The sequence below is a fragment of the Equus quagga genome, chromosome 6, assembly GCF_021613505.1.
Source record: "Equus quagga isolate Etosha38 chromosome 6, UCLA_HA_Equagga_1.0, whole genome shotgun sequence".
Lineage (NCBI taxonomy): Eukaryota > Metazoa > Chordata > Mammalia > Perissodactyla > Equidae > Equus > Equus quagga.
The window spans coordinates 37,105,833-37,129,798 of record NC_060272.1 but is presented as its reverse complement, the minus strand read 5'-3'; the positions used below and the strand labels follow the sequence as shown (position 1 = coordinate 37,129,798).

Genomic DNA, 23,966 nt, shown 5'->3' with positions numbered 1-23,966 from the left:
GCAAAAACAGGAGGATTGGCAGCAGATGTTAGCTCAGGGCTAAACTTCCTCAAAAAAAAAAGGAATTAACTTAAAAAAAATGACAATATTTTGATTTTGAGTTTTGGCTTTTGATCTTCAGTTATTTGGAAACTTCATTTACCCCAAAGTTACTTGACAGTGTTAATTATGCAAGGTCTTGCTATACTTAGAGTCTGACATCAATTTATTTCATCATTGCTTTGGTAATGAAGTATTTCTTGTCTTCACCATAAAAGATTGTGTTGGCAGACAATTTGGAACCAGATCTTCCCTATTTTAATACGAATACAATCTAGAATACTTTTTTCCCATAATAGTGATACGTGAGTGTCAACACAAACTTATCAAATACAGAATGATTGTGAAAATGATTACTTTTCAAAATCCACCAACAAATAAAAATGGCAAGTAATAGGATATTGGAGTACATGAGGAAGGGATTTGGTGTAAACCTAATTCGGCCTGATCTTGTCTTTCCAAAAGGGCCTGACTGAGGCCATTGAGCATGCCTTGTATATCTGCTTTAGATATTCCCTATGGTAAGAACAAAGGCCCTTGAGATAAAGGTGCAGCTTCCCTCCCCCTCCCAATGTTGGCATTTCCTTAAGGATTAAACATCTTTCCTTAGGTTAGGAACTGACTGCTGTGCTCACCTGTGACCACCCAGCTGGAGACAATAGACTTGCCTCCTGCTACGCCCTCTGAGATAGCAGACCCACTACCTGCTGTGTCCATCAAGCGCTGTGCCAACAGGGCAATCTTGTGACTATTGTGGGAGGGACATTTCAATCATATGTCAAACAGCCTGTTTGAGGGTATATAAACACTCTGTATACCTCACTTCCTTGTTGCCCTTTCTTCCTTTGGGAAGAAAGGCCCCGGGCCATGGTCCTCAGATTTCAGCTCCGAATAAACTCTCCCAAGTTTTCATTTATAAATTGGTTATGGATTATTTTCGTCGACACCACGAAGCATATTTCATTGAGAAGTTAAGTCAAAGAATCAGGTCTTTCTTCTAGCACACCTGAGCCTTTCAACTATGCAACATGAAAAGTTAAGCTCTAAGTTCTATCTTGCCTATGTAGTACCCCCCAAAAATTCAATTTTTCCTTTTTTAAGAAAGATTAGCCCTGAGCTAACATATGTGCCCATCTTTCTCTACTTTATATGTGGGATGCCTGCCACAGCATGGCTTGATAAGCAGTGTGAAGGTCTGCACCTGGGATCTGAATCAGCAAACCACAGGCCACCAAAGCAGAACACGCAAACTTAACCACTGCGCCACCAGGCTGGTCTCCAAAAGCCCCAAATTTTTGAATCAGGAAATTTTATCTAGTCAAGGCCCAGCAAAACAGTTAAGGCTTAACAAATTTCTTTTCCCGATATCAAATTTGGAATTAGAATTGCAGGCAGTAGGATTCAGTTACTTGAGAACCGTGACTAACTAGACAAATAGAAATGATGATATCTACTCTGTAATTGAGTTGTTTTCAGCTATTGATTTCATTTTTCTGTATCTCAGTTTTTCATTTGCAAAATTAGCATAAAAATACAACTCTTTGTATTTATTACTTTGTATTTAAGTTATTTACTCCTGAGAACCTTTGGTACCTGACAGAAAAAAAGTTGGATATATAAAGTGAACAAATAACTTCAAATTCAACCCAGTGGATGCTTGATAAAGGTCCACAAAGGTGAACAAACTGTTCAGAGGTTGACACTAAAATAAAGGTAAGTTAAAAGTCACTACTTTCAAGAAGCTTTCAACCAAACAAGGAATGTGAAATCAGATACCCATGATTATGTTACAGCGTGGAGAAAGACAAATGTTACAAAAGAAAAGAAAACACTGATATGAGAATTCAAAGAAAAAATGAAGACTCTCTCCTGAGATTCCTTTCCTGTATCAGTTGTGTTACATGATAACTATATGTTTATATGTATATCTCCTCATTGACTTCCATGATGACAAGAATTAATACAAATATTATATATTATATAATTATATCATTTTTCTTTAATTTGCTCATGGATCTGGACAAAACATGGAAAGTGAGCAAACATATGTATAAGTACTTAAAAGAATTCATGAACACATCCAAGTGGTAGAAATCAAATGAACATTTTTGTATGCAGTGCACTATTGAAGTTGTTTATGTGGTCAAGACTATTCTTTTACATTTTCAAAATTCTAGTAATAACCATCTTTCAAATGTTTCTAATGGAAATGTATTCACATTATAGTCTGAGAAAAATTAGAAGATATTTGTATTTGACATATTTACTGTCTTTTGTTTCAATGCATTTCAATCTGTTTCAAAGTTCTCATGGAAAGAGAAATACATTTAGAATCCAGAGACCTGGGTTTGAATAACCACTGGCAATTACCAACTCATTGACCTTGGGAAAGTCACTGATTCTTTCTGAGCTTTGATTCCTTAACTGGAAAATACAGATAATAATTTGTTGTTTGATATTAGTGAGAGAATTAATTAGAATAACTCCTAGCACTGTGCTCAATTAAGCTTCTTTCATTTTACTTTAAATAAATGATGATAACCATAATACAATTTTAAAATAAATTCTCATCAGTAACAGTATCTTAGTGTACACAAAACATAATTGATGGGTGTAAATATCTATACGAAGATAGGTATATATAAAAGCTATGGCATTGGCTAATTTTTAATATTTTCAGCATAAATAAGGAGCACTCTTACCTGTTGGTGGGATTATCCCAGGAGACATGAGGCCAGGGACCGAATGTGGCATGATATGAGAGTTCTCTGGGGAGGTGACACTTTGAGTCCTCTTAGGAGGCCTTCCAGGTCTAGAACTGAAACAAACAAAAAATTTTTACAATTAAGCTGTTGTCTTACACATCATTTCAAAGTTGTTTCAAGTGGTAACATGGACTGTAAATAAATTTGTTTCAAGGACGGTTGCTTTTGCAGTTAGATGTAATAGACTTCCATCACTAATTAGATTACATGCTGAATTCATTTTCCTCATTGAAGATCAGCCACTCTTGATGCATAATTCATAGCCTGCACCTCGTTACCTGCTTCTTCATATTAATATCTATACACAGTTTGAATTGCCTCGTTTGCATATGCTAAAGTTCTGCATGCAGCCTTCAGCACGAAAATTATGCACTAACTTGTAATAATTATTACAGTCAGCCTGCTATTGATTTATGAGACTTTTAAAAACCAAATATGTGTAGTACTTGTAATGAATGATATTTTAAGGTTCTTCAGGAAATTAAAAGGCAATGGCTGCCTAAGGAAATGTTCTGCTTGTTTGATTTAATACTACAGTTAGCTGGGAGGTGGAATGAAAGAGTGATTCAGACCTATAGCACATTTTTCGATGATATGTTTTATTACTTCGCACTGCTAGCCTGATATCTACATGATAAATGACAATACATATCTAATGTGTGAAAAGGTCTTGCAATTTCTTTATTTTTTGTCATTTAAAAGATAAGTCAAGTTATCATTTAACCCTTATTCTATTTAAATGAACAGCCCCACTAGGTTGCCTTACTTTTAATATACGAAAATAAATGGGAAAGGCTCAGGATTATTTCTAGGACATCACTGAGAAAGTGCCAGTATAGTGTCTTTTATCTGCCTTTAGGATAAATAAAAATACTTTGTGTTTGTGCTTTAGCAGTACTTGTCCTTTACATGCTTATTGCACAAAATTAATTTTTAAAATTATAAAAGCAGAAGGTGAAGAGGAGACAAGTATTCACTATCCCTGTATGAGAATAACATGAAGAATAGAATATTAGCAATTTTTGACACAAACATAGCATTATGTTCCCACTTTCTGCATTTGTATCCTAAATGTGCTTTTATGAAATGCTTTTCCAACACATATCTGGCCAAGGTGTGCCTAGGTATATCAGAACCTCCAGATACATCCTTCCTATGTTAGCATTTCCATGTTAGCCTCAGCTGAGATCCTTTGCCTCACCAGAAGATTCAAAGATCCTACACCTCTATTCTTTAGTGTAATATATACAGTCATTTAACAAATAATTATTAAGCACTTGCTGTTTTCAAAGCAGTTCATGTGGAAGCTAATTTAGGAGAATGAGTTCTTTAGTCTTCAGGACCTTATACTCTTGTCAAGGGGCACAAACCTGGTGCATACAAAACTATGGTGCAAATTGGAATGTGCTAAGTGTCACGAGAAAGCTGCAATTCAAATACTAATTGGATGTTAGGCAAGATGATGACACTTCCATGTTGAGGGAAGGGAGATACGATTTCATGGCAGTAGAAGCATTAGGAGAGAATTCTGAAGGATAAGTTAGACACAGAGAGGAAAAGAATATAGGAAAAGTACACTCCAGTGAGAATGTGAGAAAGGAATAGAAACATGAAAATGTATGAATGTACAGGATTGTCTCCAATGAGCTGAAACAGGTCGAATAAGATGAAAAGCCGAGATTGGTAGCACTAGACTTTCTGCCTGGGGCCAAATCCTGGAGGGCTGTGAACCAAGAACAAGGAGATAGTGTATTTGTTTTGCTAACCAATAAGGATACTCTCTTCCATATTGTTCTGAAGTATCTCTCTGGCTACTTATTCTTCCTTATTACTCTTCATCCTCATCTGGTTCTTTACCTCCTGTTATTTGCCTAGGGTCGATCAATAGCCGCTGATAGTCTCCATTCTCCCTGAGTGATCTCTTCTGTTGACATCACTGAGATGCTAAGGAATAATGGCTAAATATATACCTACAGTCTAGATCTTCCCCCTGAGATTCAGACATATTAATGCCTGTCTACTGGAAATCTCTGCTTTGATGTTCTATAATAATCTGAAACTTAGCTTATCCAAATCTGAACTCAGCATCTTCCCCATTAAAACCCATTCCTCTTTCTCTAGTTCAGCAAAATGATACCCAATTGACTAAGCCAAAACTCCAGGACTCAGCCATGTCTTTTCCTTCCCTTGTACACTCATATATCATCCAAATGATGATATCTCTTTAATTCATTCTCTCTTCTCTATCCCCGCTCTTATCTTCGATCAATGCTTCAATTCTTATTTGATCTACTATCGCAGCCTTCCAAACACTTCCAAGACCTACCTCACTAGAGTGCAGACAACACTTCATACTGATCTCAGAAAGATTTTTCTACAACACAAATTTGATCACGTTTTCCATTTGCTTAAAGATATCAATAGTTCCCTATAGGATTCACATTCCTTAGCATGGCAACAAGGTCTTCCGATACTTGGTCCCTGCCAATCTCACCCTTTTATTCCTACATTCATGGCTTATAGTTGGCCCTACTGAATCTTTTAACAGTCTCAAGTTGCTTTGGTCTCCTATTACACTACCTTTATAGATGCTTCCTCCTTTGCTGCCAGAGCCTTGTTCCCCACCAACACAACCTCACCCCATTTTACCTCACTAAACCTTAATTATCCTTCTTGCTAACCACTTCTAGTGAGTATTCTTTCTATGCACTATAACAGCACGTGGTGAACAACTCTAAGATAGCTCTTCCTGCACTGATTATAAGAATCTGCTTATTTGTTTCACTCCCAAGACTCTATGGCAGAAAGTGTATAAAATATATCTTTGTGTCTTAAAACTTGGCTCACTGTATGTATCTAAATAAATTTTAACCCAATTTATGAAGCCCTTTCCCCCAGATTCCTCAAGTATTCTACTTCATCCATTCCAGTGGTCTCAAAGTTTCTGGGAAATGAAAAGTAAGGCACACAAAAAAGTTTGGGATTCTGAGTCTAAAGATAATGCTAAATATACATGAGAAGACCAGAGAAAGACAATAGATGTACTGGAGGATCTCAGGCAAGATGCCATTGAGAAAGTAGGAAAGGAAAAGGAAGTTAAGAAGAGAAAATTTTAGCCCTTTAATTTGTTTTGCTGTTAAAGAAAATGAAACTGTTTAGAAGTACTTTATTATTCAGGCCACAGGAGCTGTCCTCACCTAAGTCAGGCTACTAAGTAGGGGCACTTTATTTCACACTGTGATTAGAATAGACCCAGTGGGCTCCTTTCTCCCCAGTCTCCTGCCTAATCTATCACATTGCCTCCAATTCCACCAATAGAGATTTACTGCTTTCAGTCTTGAAGTTTTAAGATCTTTTAAAGCCTTCCATTAAAATGCAAATACCCTTGGTGGTGGTAACACCCTACAGCCATCAACTAACACCCTAGGAGGATTACTCTACAATTAGGGGAGAGCACAATCTTGAGTTATCTATGCAAAGAATAGAAAGGACTGGAAGGAAAGATTTGGCAAGTAACTCAAGTGACTTACCCCTTTGCCTAAGACTAAGAGTACTGGGAACCTCTCCTTGGAGTTATACATAACTTCTTGGCTGAGGAGAAGTTAGAAGTTTTATCCATTAACAAGACTTCCCTCTATCCCTTCATGACCTATAGTTAGGTTAGGTTCCCTCATTGATGCGCCTCATATTTTACTCTTACTACATACAGACATGGTCACTAACTGATAGAGGGCTTGACTCTAGGGAAGATAAATTAATTATAAAATATTTGAATATTTAAACTACTTTCAACAGAGCTTTAGGGAACTTCCAAGAGAACATGTGTAGTGCTGTGGCCAGAAGCACAGGTTGTATCCCCTTGATAGATCTAGCTTTAAATATTGGCTCTACCAATTTACTAGACGATCTGACCTTCATGAAGCTACCTAAGTTCTTTGAACATCTGACCAAATCAGGATTTTTTTTTAAAGTGGACCTGTTTACTTTGTTAGAAATAAGTCATTCTTGGAAAGAAAAACAAAAACTTAACTGAAAAGAGGAAGTGAAACAATTAAGAAAAGCATTTCCTTTTGGAATGATCAATTGCTTCAACAGTAGCCATCTTCAAGCCTCCTTAGCTACCACAGTAACCCAGCTCTACCCCAGAGGATCAGAGCCGCTGAACTCTCCTAGTTCTAATCAAAGCAGCAGACCTCACTTAAATAAGTTATTACCCTTAACAGCTTGAATGAAATCAAATTTATGACTTTGGTAATTGTTTTTGCCAGAGTTACACATGAGCCATAGTGCAGTCCTTAGTATTTTCAACCATCCACATTAAAAGAGGAGAGCACCAGCTTAGAGACTCCACACTTAATATATCACTTACTTAGGAATCCACCCAGTCACACCCTTTCCTGCAATTCTGAATTAAAAAGTTTTCTTTTCCAGATAGATCATGTGGTAGACTTCTCTCCTGAATTTACATCATTAAATCATTCTCATGCTAATTTCTATCTCTCTCCCACAACTGTATAATGTTTACCAACTCATCCTAGTCCATTTACTGTGCTTATTCAGGGTGAAGTCAAAATCCAACTTAACAGAAAGAAACAAAAGTGATATGACTTAAGAAGCTATGTGCATCAAAAGAGTGAGAGGCATTTGAAAATGTTAGAGGGAGGGTACCTTACAGATTTTTCAATCCCCAAGCTTCTCTCCATAGACATCATCTGCTACTAATGTCTTCAGTAGTTTTTGAGACATTAAGTTCAATTCTCTTCCTGAGAGTTGGAGCAGAGAAATACGTGAAATGCAGAAAGAGACTGTGACGGTTATAAATTGGGAAATGTAAAAGTAGCTACCTAGCAGAAATTTTGGTTCCAAATCCTACCTACTTAGAGTTCCATTCAACGATTCAGTTCATTCATCCATCTATCTAAGAGAAAGGAGCTACTGTACAAGAAGCAACAGGCTAGACATTAGGGTTGCAAGAATACAGGCACACTCCCTTCTTTGAGGAGGAAGATAAAATTAAATAGCCTGTGGGAAAACAGTGCAAAAGAAAAATACATGGCAGCACATAGGCACTGATTTTAGTCTTAGGACACAAACAAGCATTTAGAGGTGAAAGCAGCTTGCTCCATTAATCTGCAAGAGTTCATTAGCCCTCTTAAATCTATTCACCCCAAGAAAACTCCAATTGTGTGTTTATGTTCTGCATAACTTTTTTCTAGTAAACTGCTTCTGTAAAGCCAAGAAAGAAATATGAGAAGTTTGACTACATATATAGGCAAATATACAGTCATGCATTGCTTAACAATGGGGATATGTTCTAAGAAATGTGTTATTAGGTGATTTTGTTGTTGTGTGAACATCACAGAGTGTGCTTACACAAAGCTAGGTGGTATGGCCTACTACGCATCTAGGCTATATGGTACTAATCTTATAGGGCTCCTGTTGATATGCAGTCCATCATTGACAGAAATGTTGTTAAGTGGCACAGGACTGTATAAGCCACATATGTATTCTTATTTCTAATTGGAAATGTACAATTTGCTTAATGATTTACACATCCACTTGACCATTATGAAGTCATGAAGAGTCATGTGTATGAGGAGTTTATGAGAGAATGCTTATGTTCTAAGTAACGTGAAAAAGTAAGATACAAGCCTGCAGATATGGACATAATGCAGCACAAGAGAGATAGAGAAATTAAGTAAAGCAAGCAACAAATACCCATAGAAAAAAGACCAGAAGGAAACAGTAAAATATTAGGAGGGATTATCAGTGGATGGGGAATTACATATTTTTTTTAAATCAGAAGATTTTAGTTTCCGTGTCATAAGCATATATATTTAAAACATAAAAACAAACTTTTAAACTTAATTAGTGTAGCACTTCAATGATTCTGATCATATTCTTCAGACAATTCATTGTGAACAAACCACGATTCCGGTTAAATTTGATCTGTGCCTGAGGTTTACCTCTATCCATAGCAGAAAACATATACAATTTATTCTTTTAGTCTTTCTTTTCTACTTCAGTTCTAAACTAACCAATAAAAAGTGGATGATTATATGTAAAATTATTACCCTTGTGAGAACTATAAAATTAATCTAAAATATGAAAAGAACAAATAATCATTGATATCTTCCAGAATAAATCAACCTCGTGAAATAGATCCATCAGTATAAAACAATACAAAGGACCTCCTAAGATCAATGTATGAATATATTTCACCAAAATACGCAATTGATGTATAATCCTAAATTTATAAATAAGTAGTTTTCCTTCAGAAAGATCTTGTCAACTTATTAGTTGAAACTTTTTTTCAGTTTTCTGAACGGCAACAATATAAATAATCCAGGAAGTATACAATGAGCATTATTTTCCCTTAGTATGGAGTTTTTTTCTATAGCTGGAAAACTTTGAAGGATATGTTATTTTTTTGCAATGATGACAAATGTGAACACTTTTTCAATCTCCTATCACACATTTGTTTGAACGTTTTGTGTTCTCTCTGCAGGTCTGAGTCCCAGTCACGTGTCCCTCTCAGGACAAATAGATTATGAGCGAACTCATCAAAGAGAGAAGGTTCCACAATCACTAAAATACCAAGTTCCAGGGGACAGGCACCTAAAATATCACCAACTGACACTTGGAGGCACCCTCAGATTACTGGTTCATGAGCACAAAACACAGAACATTCCCTCAACTCTTTACATGGCAGGTGCTGTGGACTGAATTGCGTTGCCCTAAAATTCATATGTTGAAGCCCTAACTCCACTGTGATGGTATTTGAAGATGGGGCCTTTGGGCAATAATTAGGGTCATAGGAGGATATATGGGTGAGGCACTCATGATGGGATTAGTGCCCTTATAATTAGAGACACCGGAGAGCTTGCTTGCTCTCTCTCTCAGCCACATGAGGACACAGAAAGAAGGCTACAACCCATGAGACAGCCATTACCAGAAACCAACCATGCTGGCATCCTGATCTCAGATTTCCAGCCTCCAGAACTGTGAGAAAATAAATTTCTGTTGGTCAAGCCACCCAGTCTACAGTGTTTTGTTATGGCAGCCTGAGCAAGAGTAAGACAGCAGGCAATTCTGTGCAATAACTGAACAAATACGTATAAAATACACAAAATGAAATTTCCTGTGCAAAAGAGTTAAAAATAAAGTAAAAAAAAAAAAAAGATTCTGAGCTCAAGTTAATTTGAGAAATGCCCAGTTAAACCTATTAAACATATATAGGTTTTGTGGAAAAACTTCACAGACTCCCAAAGCTTTTACTATTTTTGTTTTGTGAGACAATTTCTCAGAGCTTTGGCTATGTTAATAGTTATTATAAATCTCTAAGAATGTGGTAAAATAGGCATTTACTAAACTTAGTTTTCCATGAAACTTGTTATTTCCAGGGAGTTTGCTTAAAGACATGCTTTAAAGGAATATGTTTTTCATAACAGTATGATTATATTCAAATTACAGAAATTTCTCATCTTTCAACATTACCAAATCATGTTCTGTGTCATAGGTCACACGACAATTGTCACAGGAGAATTATTCTCTAGGGACCAGGAAAGCAGGAATTCATGTATTCTATAGACTTGATTTAAGAGTTGATGATTTCTCAAAACACAAGGTTAACATGAGTAAGTTGAAATGATCACTAACAAAAAATAAATAGGACTTGAAATTAGCTACTCTGGTGAGGAAGAACTATCCTTGCCTCTGACTTCAAAACGCACGCTATTTAGACCTGAAGTAGCATGGGAAATTTATTTAATACAAAACTGTTTCAAAGGTCATTGCCAAAATATCTGAAGTCTCTAGCTCAGTTGGAGGTATTTAAATGCTGAATAAGAAATCACCCTAAAATAAGAGTTAAAACATATTGGAATGTGACTAAGCTACTCTTAAGCATTTGTATATTAGTGTTAACAATTAATGACAACCAAAATCCTAAAGAGAGTCTCTGTTCAACAGGTTACACACTTGGGACAATCTACCCTAAATTTTATAAGTCCCTCTCTTCTTTCTTAGAACCTATACATGAGGGCCACGTTAAGAAAATTCTTCAGGGGCTGGCCCCGTGGCCGAGTGGTTAAGTTCGCGCGCTCCGCTTCAGGCGGCCCAGTGTTTCGTTGGTTCGAACCCTGGGCGTGGACATGGCACTGCTCATCGGACCACGCTGAGGCGGCGTCCCACATGCCACAACTGGAAGGACCCACAACGAAGAATATACAACTATGTACCGGGGGGCTTTGGGGAGAAAAAGGAAAAAATAAAATCTTAAAAAAAAAAAGAAAATTCTTCAAAGTCCGTGCCATATGTGAGTGATATTAATCTTAGAATTAATATATTAATCCTAATATATTTAAATTCCTTAACTTAGTGAATATATTTTTGGAGGACAACTTTTTTCAAATCAGGGGTCTTGATATGTTCTTGCCTCAAATTTGAACTATTTACTTAAATCAGTGGTAAATGACACTTTATAAAGTATATCTACTGATTTATTAAAGATATATACTCATATTTTATAAATATTTTGTGGATTAAAAATCAATTTAATGTAATTTAAAGTTTTAATTAAAGAAATATAAATGTTTAATACTATTTATTTTTATCTTTCCAATATCATACATTATAATACATCTGCACATATGGTATTTCTCCCAGAAAGGATGCTGTTTTTAAATTTCATTTACTGACATGTTTGTCTAGAGAGCTAAACATTTTCAACCTTTTAATCACCTACTAATTTTCTCTTCTTCCCATAAGCCTTCCAAGCCACAGATGATTCTACCTACAACACATCTTTTTTTACAGTTATCTTCAAAGACTGACTAAAATCCCCTAAGAGACAAATCCTAATATAATTCGAAACAATTATAAACAGCTTTCTTAAAGTTTTGGTAGGAGTTAATACTTTATTGGCTTCTTTCTCACATTTCCTGTCATATCTCAAAACCATATTCTACAAAATTTAAATTTATTATTAAAAGACATTCCAGGGCAGTCCTGCTGGCCTAGTGGTTAAGTTAGGTGTGCTCCACTTCAGTGGCCCAGGTTCAGTCCTCAGGCACACACCTACACCACTCATCAGTGGCCGTGCTGTGGCGGCAGCTCACATACAAAAAATAGAGGAAGATTGGCAACAGATATTAGCTCAGGGTGAATGTTCCTCAGCAAAAAAAAGAAAAAAAGGAAAAAAACAATTCCAATTAAAACATGCTATCTAAACCAATCTTTTATGCAAACTGTAAACTCCATAGTCACAAAGAAAAAAGTTTTATTTCTTGTAATTTTTCCATTCGAATTTCAATTGACTAGATCTTCCAGGCCATTACTTATGGTTGTATTTTTTTAATCAAAAGCAATGTATTCAGTCTGTTATTTCACTGTCATGTGCCATGACATGACCCTATTCATAAATGTTCAGTGGCTCTGGTTGCCTATTATTCTGTTTTTGCAGATCAGCTTGAATTTGGCCCCAAGATATACCCATTGCTCCAATCTCAAAATCATACCGAACTCTCCTCTATAGGAGATGCCACTTCCAACTCTCTGAATGTCCTTTTCCTAAATATTTTCATTTTATTTTGGAATGGTACATAAAATAATCTCAGTTGTATTATATTGTCTATCTGCCAGGCACTGTGCTAAGTTCACTACGTGATCTAACTCTTTTAATATTCATAACAAACCTTTGAGATAGGTGTTATTATTATCCTTATTTAACTGATGAAGAAATTGGGACACAAGAAAGTAAAATGCCTTACTCAGTATCTCACACATAAAAAGTGATAGAGTGAGGTTGGTTGGTGGGAAGGATAAATAGGCAAAGCACAGAGGATTCTTAGGGAGTGAAAATATTGTATGATACAATAATGGTGGATACATATCATTACACATTTGTCCAAATTCGTAGAATGTACAACACTAAGAATGAACCCTAATGTAAACTGTGGACTCTGAGTGATTGTGATGTGTCAACGTAAGTTCATCAGTTGTAACAAATTTATCACTCTGGTGAGGGATGTTGATAAAGGGGAAAGCTACGCATGTGTGGGGGGTATATGGGAAATCCCCGTACCTTCTCAATTTTGCTGTAAACCTAAAACTGCTCTAAAAAAAATTGTCTTAAAAGAGAGCAATAGAGCCAAGTTGTGAACCAAGGCAATCTAGACCAGAGGCCAAGCCCTGAGCACCATGCAATATGCCTCCATAGCCTATTTGTTTGTTAAGTTATCAACAAACATTAAATGCTAATGTGCCTGACCTTACATCGTGTGCTAGAAATACCAAGAAGATACTGTCCCTGACTTCAAGTAACTCACAGTCTATTTTGGGAAATAGATAGATACATAAAAAATTACAATAAACCAAGTTAAATACTGCAGTAAATGTTCCAAAGGAGTGTTGCAGGAACACCATAGTGGGGGTACCTCAGGAAGGATGAGATGTGAGGAAACAGGAGTTAGCCAACTGAAGAAGAGGAGGGGGTGTAAGTAAGGAAACATCCATAGAGGCACATCTCCCTTACACACACACACTTCTGTAATGAAATCCTGAATTACTCAAAACTCATACTCATCTTTCCTTCTTGAAATGGTTAGTATCATGCAGTCTAACACATCATCATTTTCATAGTTTCAAAGGTCATATCTCACTTCTCCATATTGTCTCCATACTTATGACCTTGAGAAATATGGTAGACATGGGGTAGGCACTGATTTTTGATCAACTGTCTTTGGGACATTATGATATATTTACTTTAAATGTCTGTTCATTGTGATTTGGGGTGGGGGGATAATTTAAAAAGAACATGAGTTGGTGTTATATAATGGACTGTGTAGACAAAATCTGACTCTGACCAGTAACGAATCCATCTCGCTTTCAATATTTTACTTTAACATGGATTTGTATCCATAACAAGGAAACTCATTAATGACTTAACTGAGTTTTATTTTGCTATATTATTTATTAGCTCAATCTTAATCATAGTTGCTACTGTATGCCTTTAATATACAAGATGAAAATATTTTGTAGAGAAATCATCACTAAGCAACAATGAGGAGAGAAAAAACTAGAGCAAGTGTTTATCAATCTTTACGTTCTAAAGCAATCACAATCATAAATTTCTGGTAAAGTAACTAAACCTACACACATAAGCAAAAACAATTTGGTATAAGCATCTTGACACATAAATCACAACAGCAGAAACAATAGTTATGTATATATTAAACTATCGATCCTTAGAGATGTAGTTTCAAATGACGGTTCAAAGTAGAATCTAGTAAATCAGAACTCAGAAAACCTTGTCTTCCTGCTTGTGAATGCAGAAAGGCAAGATGGCTGACTCAACCTAAAATACATGTTTCTACTCTCCACTGACAAGTTATTTGTTTGTTACCTCTGGAGAAAATGTACATAACTAATTTATTTGAGAAAGCTGTTACGAAAAAAATATACATTTGCCATTCCCGTCCACTGTGTAACGCATGGGGAGCTGTCAAGAAATGAGGTCGTGAAGCACAGACATTCAGATACCAACCTAGAACTCAGAGACCTCCTGACAACTTTTGGACATTCCCAGGAGGATTCTAGGCCTGGGAACTAATGAAAGGATTACAGTAAGACAGACAAAGTATGCTGTTTCCAGCCTGCAGAGTTTTAATAACATGCTTAATTCGTTACCTGACACAAATGTTACATAAGCACCAAACATTGCTATTAATATGATTTACATTAATTGAATTCTGTTTAATACGTTATGAAAGTGTTTTATTTAATGAATGGCCTTTTAATACTAATTTTCCGTATTCTAAGAAACTATGATATAAACTGCCTGCACCACAGAGTTGGAGAAGACATTGGCAATTGTCCTTTCAAGCTTGGATACACATTGTTTTATCATGGAATTTTTTTCCTCTGGAACACTATGCAGATGCTGCTTTTAAAATCCCAGTCATTATGCTAATTCCTATATTCTCTTCTGTATTTACTTGTACCCAAATCATGATCTAAAACACTAAAAAGTATTGCCTTAATACCATTATTTAAATTGACTAAATAAATAGTAGCTCAAATTTAGAGCTGACATATTTATATGTACCAGGAAGTCTTTTGAGCATGTTATCTGTATTACTTCATTTAATTCAATAGCTTCATGAGATGAAAGTATTATTTCTATTTTATGAGTACGGAATCTGAGACAGAGATATGTTGAAATATAGTGTTACTGAGAATAAAAATACAGATTTTCTTATTCATTAGTTTAAATAAAAAAAACCGTTTCTTGATTAAGTCTTGTGCCTGACACTGTATTATATAGAAGTCTAAGGAAATAATAGCTATCATATTTTAATTTTTTAAAACTGAAGATAGAATTCCCTATTTCGGTCAATTTCCTTATCTGTCTGTTTGTTAGAGGATTTTCTGATATTCACACTCTGCCTTAGTCTCATAGTCAGACAAAAGACTCTCAAAGTCCATGACTATGGATCTGATGACTCACTCCTATGTGTTCTTTCCTTCCTTCCAACATTACTAGAACCCACAGACACATGTTAAGTAGCCACTGGGTGCAAAGACCAGTCCAAATACCATGACAAAGACAAGGACAACAAAACACAACTCTTTCTCCAAAAGGGAGCTTCTTACTGGTAGAATATACAGTTACTTGTGCTGCTAAGTCTGAAGTAACTTAAAAAAAGAGAAGGATAAATTTTCAAACAATATAAAGAGAGAAATGGCATTTACAGTGGGTCTTGAACCATGAGTATGATTTTGGGTGATGGAGATAAGGTGAGAAGACACTGAGGTTTGCAAATGGCATGATCAAGGGCTCCAAGGCAGAAAAGTATGTAAAGCACCAGGAATGATGGTTGGGTTAAGCCCTCAATAAAGTTGCCCTCTGCACAGAACTTCTAGGCCATATTTCTTGGTTTAGTATGTTTCTTTTGTGTGTTACAGTCCCAGGTATTTTGTAAAGCCTTTGAGGTCATAACCAAGGCTTGTTTCCTCTGAAGCCCTCCCCTGCTTTCCAGTACAGAGGGCAGCTAATTGTGCGCGTTCTGTAGTGCAGACAGAAAAGGGTGAATGAGTTTAGTAACTGAAGATCCCACTGTAAAAGGCAAGGCAAATATTGAGTGTCTAGAAGGAGCCTTCAAGAAGGGCAATATGATCTAATTATAACATTCATACTTAGGAAGTGGTAGTATGTGAAGATGGCTCACAATTTTGTAGATTTTCATCAGATTAGAGTGAAAATTGTCAGCTGCTATTGTCAGGATAGTGCTTCAAAATCATCAGATCTAATAATAACTGAATTTTCTATGGGACTTTTATCATGCTAAATACTTTGACATGCATTATATGATTTAATCTTCTATCAGAGAAATATTGCCATTATGCCCATTTTACAGATAAACGAATGATTCCTGGAGAGAGAATAAGTAACTTGACTAGGCCATAGACTGCTAAAGGAGCAGAGCTGAATGGAACCAGGTCTGACTGAGCCAAAGTCCACTCTGAATGGCCACACTAATCCTAAAAACGTTTCAGCCCAGAAGAAATTTACCTCAGAAGTAAACAGCCAGATGTAGATGATTTTTGAAATTCTGTTTCAAGGCTGCATTTCCATTCTACAACTCCAAATACATTTAATATTTTGAAATATATTCACTATTTTGAAAAATAATTCAATGTTCCTGCCTCCACACCTTTGCACTCGGTGTTGCTACTTCCTAGAAGGCTGTTTAGTAAGATGGCTCCATGTTGAATCTTCCGAGACTCCCATACAACATGACCCTGGGGCAAGTTAACAGCTCCCCTCCCTCACCCCGATGCATTTTTAGCCCAAGCATTATTTAGGAATACTAAATATTTACTGGTTTGTTAGTAATTATCTGTCCAGGCAGGCTTCATAGGTGCAAGAATTTTTAAATGTGTTTTGTTCGATGCTGTATCCCCAGAATATAAGAACAGTGTCTGGCACAAGGTAAGGACTTAATAAACATCTATTAAATGAAAAAAATGAATGAGTAGGTGAAGGAAGAAAAGGATGCTCACTGCTGATCTCTGGCCATCTGAGTCTACATTGTCTTAATAGCTATTCAAGTACCTGAGAGGCTGGGGCTATGGCATGTCAGAGTGTTTCATATGGTGTCAATTTGATAATGATGATGAAGTGGAGGGCTGCTGAGTTATTGCCTTCTTTGCATTATCCTACCTCAAACTGAAAACTCTGGATCTGTTTTAGCTCTTCAGAATGATGTGGTTGGAAAGAGAATACCCCATAAATTTTTAAACTGATGGCAATCTGTGGAGCTTGAAATCATCAGCCAAGGTGTTCTACACGCAAATACGTACATTTTTGAACTGGCTTTACAAATGTAGACATATACACTTGAAAATTTAATTCATACTTCCATAATAACGTATGCATTTCTAATCATTTGATTTAAGCTACACTTCTAGGTCATCAAAAATAAACCATCTTTGGACTAAATTTTAGTCTCACAAATTGTTCCCTACATACACATGGCTATATATGAAAGTCTTAAACTATTCCATTTAATTCCAAGAGAAGGATATATTATTTTGAAAATTATGTCAGAACAATTCGATAGCTATCTGAAAAGTTGCATTTTATGCAATTAAGGAAGTAGATTAAGTAATTACATACTTAAACATTCCAAAAGAGTAAAAGAAAACAACCCTTGGGATAAGGAAAGACTTTATAAGCATGAGATTAGTGTCAGAAATCATAAAAAAATTCATAGAATTATCTGCATATAAATTAAAAACATTTTTAGGAAAACTAATTGTGAAGGATAAGTGACAAAATAGGAAAATGTATATGTTAAAGAAAAAGGATAATTACCCTTAATTTATGAACAATGAATAATTCTAATATTAAATGGCAAATGAATACAAATGGGAAAATAACACAAATAAGTAATTAACTAATTAGCATATAAAAAACTACAATCTCACTAATTAATAAATAATTAAAGATCAAATCAAATACAAGATATCACATTATGTCCATCACACGGCAAAGCTAAAATATACTGTCAGTACACTGGTAGAAGTATATATATTGCATGATATTTCTCAAAGTTCATTTAGTCCAATGCATCAAAATTTAAAATACGAATACTTTCAGGTCAATACTTGCACATTAGCAAATCTAGGAATTCATCCTGAGGTAATGAGAGATAGAGAATATGTAAAATTAAAGCCCTGAATGTTCATATAAATATGTTGAGTTGAATAAATTATGGGGTATGCTAGACTGAAATTCTAGTAGGTCATTAAAATTATACATATTAGAAAGCTGGATAAAAAGGATACAAAAACATGTTCCTGGTATATTCTTATGTTTTATAACAGGTTAGACATAGTATGATCACGTTATATATGCTATGAGTGCTTTTCGTCTTCTTTGTGATTATATATCTTCACTTTCTTATTAGTTTGCTGAAATTTTCTAAATACTTGTCAATTACCAAGGTTTTTTTTCCAATCAGGAAAATAATAAAGTTGGTTGAGTATCCAGAAATGGATTCAGTTACATTCAAAGAAAATTATTTTTCAAACACTGGGAAAAACTCATATTTAATGCTCTGAAAATGTTAGAAGTAAACTGTGTATGTCTAGAAGAGTATTTTACTTTAGAAGTATATGTATAAAGCAAAAATAAATAATTAGAAATAGATCCTAAACTGCCTGGATATTAGGAGCATAGCATCTAGACCTTATTGACAAGAATTTATAACTTGGCTATTTGCTCCCACAAGTTGAAAAACTTAAGGCAAGTTTAACCTCCAAAAGTCCTATATACCAAGGGGAGCTGCAAGACTTAAAAAAAAACCCAAAATTTAAAAAAGATGACATGATAAAAAATGAATGAAGACATGAGGATTGCTAATCACATAAAAAACTCCCACCTTGAATTACACCTTGAAGCGATCAGATAATTTTTGAATTACATTTCATTATTTGTTAACATTTAGCCTGACTTTTCTGAAAACTACACCGAATTTTATTAAATATTGAGGCCTCCCTGTTTGAATGGGAAAGAGTAGTATACCTTCCTACAAGATATGGCCTCTTTGGTGTACAGGCTCCATACTCTTTTGTTGCCTTCATCAATAGGATGTATTCTACATGGATGGATGGTGTGTGAGGAGCAGTTTATGAGCAAAGCCGCCAGCATGTAAGATATCCATCTGAATAGGATGAAAAAAGCCAATGGTAGAATTTTGCTACAGAAGATGTTTTGAATCAACCCAAGGAATTTCTCTTGTTTTCAACCTTTAGACAAAACTCTTAATAAAGTTTGAATATTTGAAGGAAATGCTGAAAATTATGTTAGCTCTCCCAACTAAATTTTAAAGTCGAATATATAAAATTGCTATAGACTCATGTCAAAATGCTAATTTTTTTAAACAAATAATATTCCCGATGAAAAACTTAGAAAACATAGAACTATCTCGGAACTTTGGTTTTCCTTGATTTGTTTTAATTAACTTTCATCAAACATTTTAAAAGCAGTGTTCCTTTTCTTATTTAGCTACATTCCTGAATTTGTACTGCTAAAAACATTTGATTGCATGATCTTTATTTTAATTGCATCTTTTCTGTTATGTTTTCTAGTTACTGTTTGCTTGGCCACCTGGACTAATACACTCTGACATTTTGTTAAAAGCACACACCTGCGTGTGCGCACACACACACACACACACACACAGTTTGGACACATGCTGGCATTTTCCATACATGCTGATGTCGATGGAAATGGCAAACGGATAAAGAAAACGGAAAAAGAAAAGACAAAGGAAAAATTGATCTCAGCAAAAACTGGGAGATATCCCTGCTGTTAAAAGTGTAAGTTCAGGAATAGATGGTGAGAAATGAGCAGCCTTAATTTACATGGTTACATTTAAGGAAGTGCCATAGAGTAGGCTGGATCACTGTATGCATGGCTATGCTAATATTCTAATATTGTGAAAAGGAAGATGTTCTTATCTTCTTTCCTCTCCGTGGAGCTACAGTAAATAATGCAAACTTTATATTTGAAGATAACAATTAACACAAGTTGATGTTTCCAAACTTTTCACATCCCTCACCCCATTTTAGCTTTTAACTGTTAAGAAAACTTCAAAGTAAATTAACTTTTAATAAGTTAAAAGCAAAATCCATTAATTTTAACTTTAAATTAACTCAAGTTAATTTAAAGAATTCTGAATTTTAACTTTAACTAGTGAATTATTTTCTAGTCACTTTTCCAGAATTATAGATTAAAAAATAGAAAACGAACACTTGCCCTAAAATCTAAACTCAGACTTACTAATAAACCTTTACCAGCTCTCCTTGATCTTCAAACATATAGTGGATATTCATAATTTGCAGAAGGACTGATGCATGTACACAAGCAAAAACTGAAATACACACAAAAGGCAACTGACTGACGTGCAAGACGGCAGTGTTGTTGAGTAGAAACACAGATGCATTTTAAGTAGATTTTTTTCATAAATAGTTATATAAACAAATCTATGAAATCGATAAATATGAATACTTATTAAATTACTACATGGCCAAGATGCTTTCTGAGGTAAGTATATATGTAAATATAAGATTTAATAATTCAGTATAATAGTCAACAATTATTACATTTATGACTAATACATGTAACTTTAGATGCAGTTGTCTTCCTAAAATGATAATACTTTATTCACCACATACTCTTCCTATAATATAATGATCATACCACTCTGTATCCTATGACAAAATATTTTCTATTTGATGACTGCTTGTATAGTAGCTAAGTGAAAGTTACTTAAACCTCAGAGCATGGAATCCAGAAAGATCAAATATGAAAGGAAATGAGAAATAGTGATAGAACAGATGGAGGATTGATATGAGGTAGTTAAAGGAGTAACTAGGGTTTGGAGAAGAACTTTAAGATACACACTACAAATATGAAGTAGAAATTAAGAGAAGTAAGGTTACAGTGAAGTAGAAAGATAAAAATAAAAATCAGAAAGGATCTTGTGTGAGATGACAAAGTGTGGGCAGGGAAACAGAAAGGTATATTAATTCAAAGAAAGGAAGCATAGGTAAAAATTCAGACTTCATAATGAGGTGTGAATGTTTGTTCAATTCCATGCTATCTCATGGTGCTTGATTCTATAGTTTTCAGACATGGGAGCCTAAGGAGCCTAGAGAGCCTAAACTCCTGGTTCACTGCTCTACTGCAACACTGCATTAATATTTAACATGTGATGGGGCAAGCCTAGTGGTGTACTGGTTAAGTTTGCACAATCCACTTTGGCTGCCCAGGGTTCACAGGTTCAGATCCAAGGTGTGGACCTACCTGCTCATCAAGCCATGCTGTGACAGGGTCCCACATACAAAATAGAGGAAGATTGGCACAAATGTTAGCTCAGGGACAAACTTGCTCAAGCAAAAAGAGAAAGATTGGCAACAGATGCTAGCTCACAGCCAGTCTTTCTCATACACACAAAAAAAATTTAATTTGCGATGACCAAGTACCAAGACACCACTCCACAACCTAGGGCCTTCAGCTTAATAGTCACCATTAGCAACATAGCCAATCCCAAACTATATAAATAGGTATGCACACAATGGGCAAATTTTGGTTTCTCCCAGCTGCTATCTCCTTTTCTTTCTCTTCTTTCTTATCAAAAGAATATTTTTAACACATATATGAATGATGCTATGCAAAAATCCATGTTTTTCCCATTCTATTCTATACTACAACATTCTATTTAAAACATCAAGCAAGACACAAGGAATGTATATGCTAAACTCAAATTATTGACATCTAAAGTACTTTTGAAAAATGTGAAATAAGTTCTCAATTTTAAAAAGACTCTAAATTGTGCATCATTTTCATATAAATTTCACCTTTATGATAGTAAGTTAAAATGAAAATCATATAAAGTATTTAAATCTACATTTCTTGCAAAATGATTTTCAAAAGTTTGCCACCAATGAATTATTTTCTTGATTGACAAAGTACTATAAAACAAGGAAGAAAGAAAATAATTCTGGGCTTATATAAACATCTACCTTCAATAGCTTAGCAAGCAAACATTAACAAATGCTTTGCATCCTATTTACTTACAACAGTCCTATAAAACAATAAACCTCTGAAAGCAATTACTTTGAATTTATTTTTCCTCTACATTGAAGCAGAAAATATTGTCATGCAAAAGTTAGCATTGAACTTGTATAATAATAGAGATTTATTGAGACAAGGAACAATGCTGATTAAAAAATAAAAGCATTGAAATACACCCTAACATCTTTCCTGAAACACATGATAATAATTATCTTAGGAAAAGGTGGTGCTGACAGCAGCATAAATGATGCTGCCAAATGGAGAGTTAATTTTATTTTAAAGGATTAAACCATAAATTACTTCTTTAAAATTAGTGAGAAAAAATAGATCTCTTCTAAAGTCAATTTAATCAATTCACAAGAATTTTGCACAAGAGAAAAAATTATTAGACCATAACATTCCAAGAGGTTATATGAGAATCATATTAAAGAGCTTCGCCACTCTTATTCAGGAACTAATTTAGAATGTATATGACTGGATTTTCAAATATCTGTTTAACAACCTATATTCTAACATATTTATTGCCATCTCAATCTAGATTTTAAAATAGTAGTTGGCTAGGTTTACCTCGTTTTTAAAAAATGTTTTCTTTTCACTTCTAAATAAGAACTCTAAATAACTGGCTTACTTGTGTGGCATATATATGTTAGAGTCAAAGGATAGTAAGCATTTAATAAATTCATGTTGACTAATAAAGGCTATTATTTGTTCACAATTAGCTGTTCCTTCACAGTCCTTTCTCTACTTTCCAATGAGAAAAACACACTTCATTGTAGACGGTTTTCCTGTCCTTTAGTTTGGGTCTTGGCTGTAGGACTTGCTATTGACAAAGGAATGTAAGCAGATGCGACACGTTCCATAACTGAGCAGAAGGCTGACATGCACTTGCATAGCTCTGTGCCTTCCTTAGCTTCTCCTCTCTCCCATGAGAACACACAGGTCAACAGACCCCAACAGAATCCAGTAGACTTGCGTGTGACCAGCAATTCTCAAGCAACGTGAGCTAGAAATAAATGTTGTTATAAGCCGCTGAGATTTTGGTGGTGTTTGTTGCTGCAAGTAAAGCTGACTATGCAAGATGCATCATAAACACCGTAATTATTTGTTGTAACTACTTAAAATGTAAGAGCATATATAGGCCACAGCTCAATTGTTGATATAATGCATCAGAAGTCAACATACATTTTGTGAGAAGAAACCCAAAGCTTTCAACTCCTTTGGGTAGGGTAAGGAATCTGCATCAGATTAACAGTAGACTCCTAATCAGAGCAAATCCGCTCCTCCTAGCTAATTCTTGATTCATTCTTAAGGGAGGAGAAGAGGAGAGAAATGTGCATTTAAATGATGGTACCAATTATGTGGAACCCACAGGTACTTCAGTGTCCTGAGAAACCCTGACTGACTGAAGACTGCAATTTGATTTTTGACAAATGTTCCAAAATTATGTTCAAGTATGGGGAACAAAAGGTGGATACAGTCTTAAAATAAAGTTAAAGCTATGGCAATGCAAAATTTTTTACTGAATTCCAAACAAAGTAATAAAAACTCACTTTCAATCTGTTTAATGACGGCATTTAATATCTTTTCAAATAATAAAGGGTAGAAATAACCAGATTTTAATAAGATTAAAGTTCATTTTTTATAAGTATGCTTCTTTCCTCTCAAATCAATGTAGTAATTTCTCTGATAAATTTTGATTAAAAAGTATTAATTCATATTTTGATGATAGTAATGTGGAAACCAGCACTAACCTATATTTACTAGCACATATTTAAATAACGATCCACTGTGTTTGAAGATAATGGTGATTAAGACAAATCTAGGACAGAACTGAAAATTTTCAAATATCTAGGAGGCGCTCAGTGATTATTGTCAAGGTAAATTGTTCTAAGTCCTGGATTTAGTTTTCCTCTAGTAATGATATTTTATTTTGAGATTTTGACTTTCATTTACCCAGTGCCTCCTAGTTGGAAATAAGAATAAAGTCCATTGTGAGAAACCAGAAAAGATTGGCA

The 23,966-nt window shown here is 35.0% G+C and overlaps 1 protein-coding gene across 1 annotated transcript in view; it reads right to left on the bottom strand.

Moving 5' to 3' along the window:
- DACH1 (dachshund family transcription factor 1) overlaps window positions 1-23,966 on the bottom strand; it is a 413,471-nt gene that overhangs the window by 239,111 nt on the left and 150,394 nt on the right. The window contains exon 2 of the mRNA XM_046664761.1: window positions 2,742-2,857. Within this exon, the coding sequence (XP_046520717.1) occupies window positions 2,742-2,857 (116 nt within the window). The remainder of the gene's footprint in view (window positions 1-2,741; window positions 2,858-23,966) is intronic.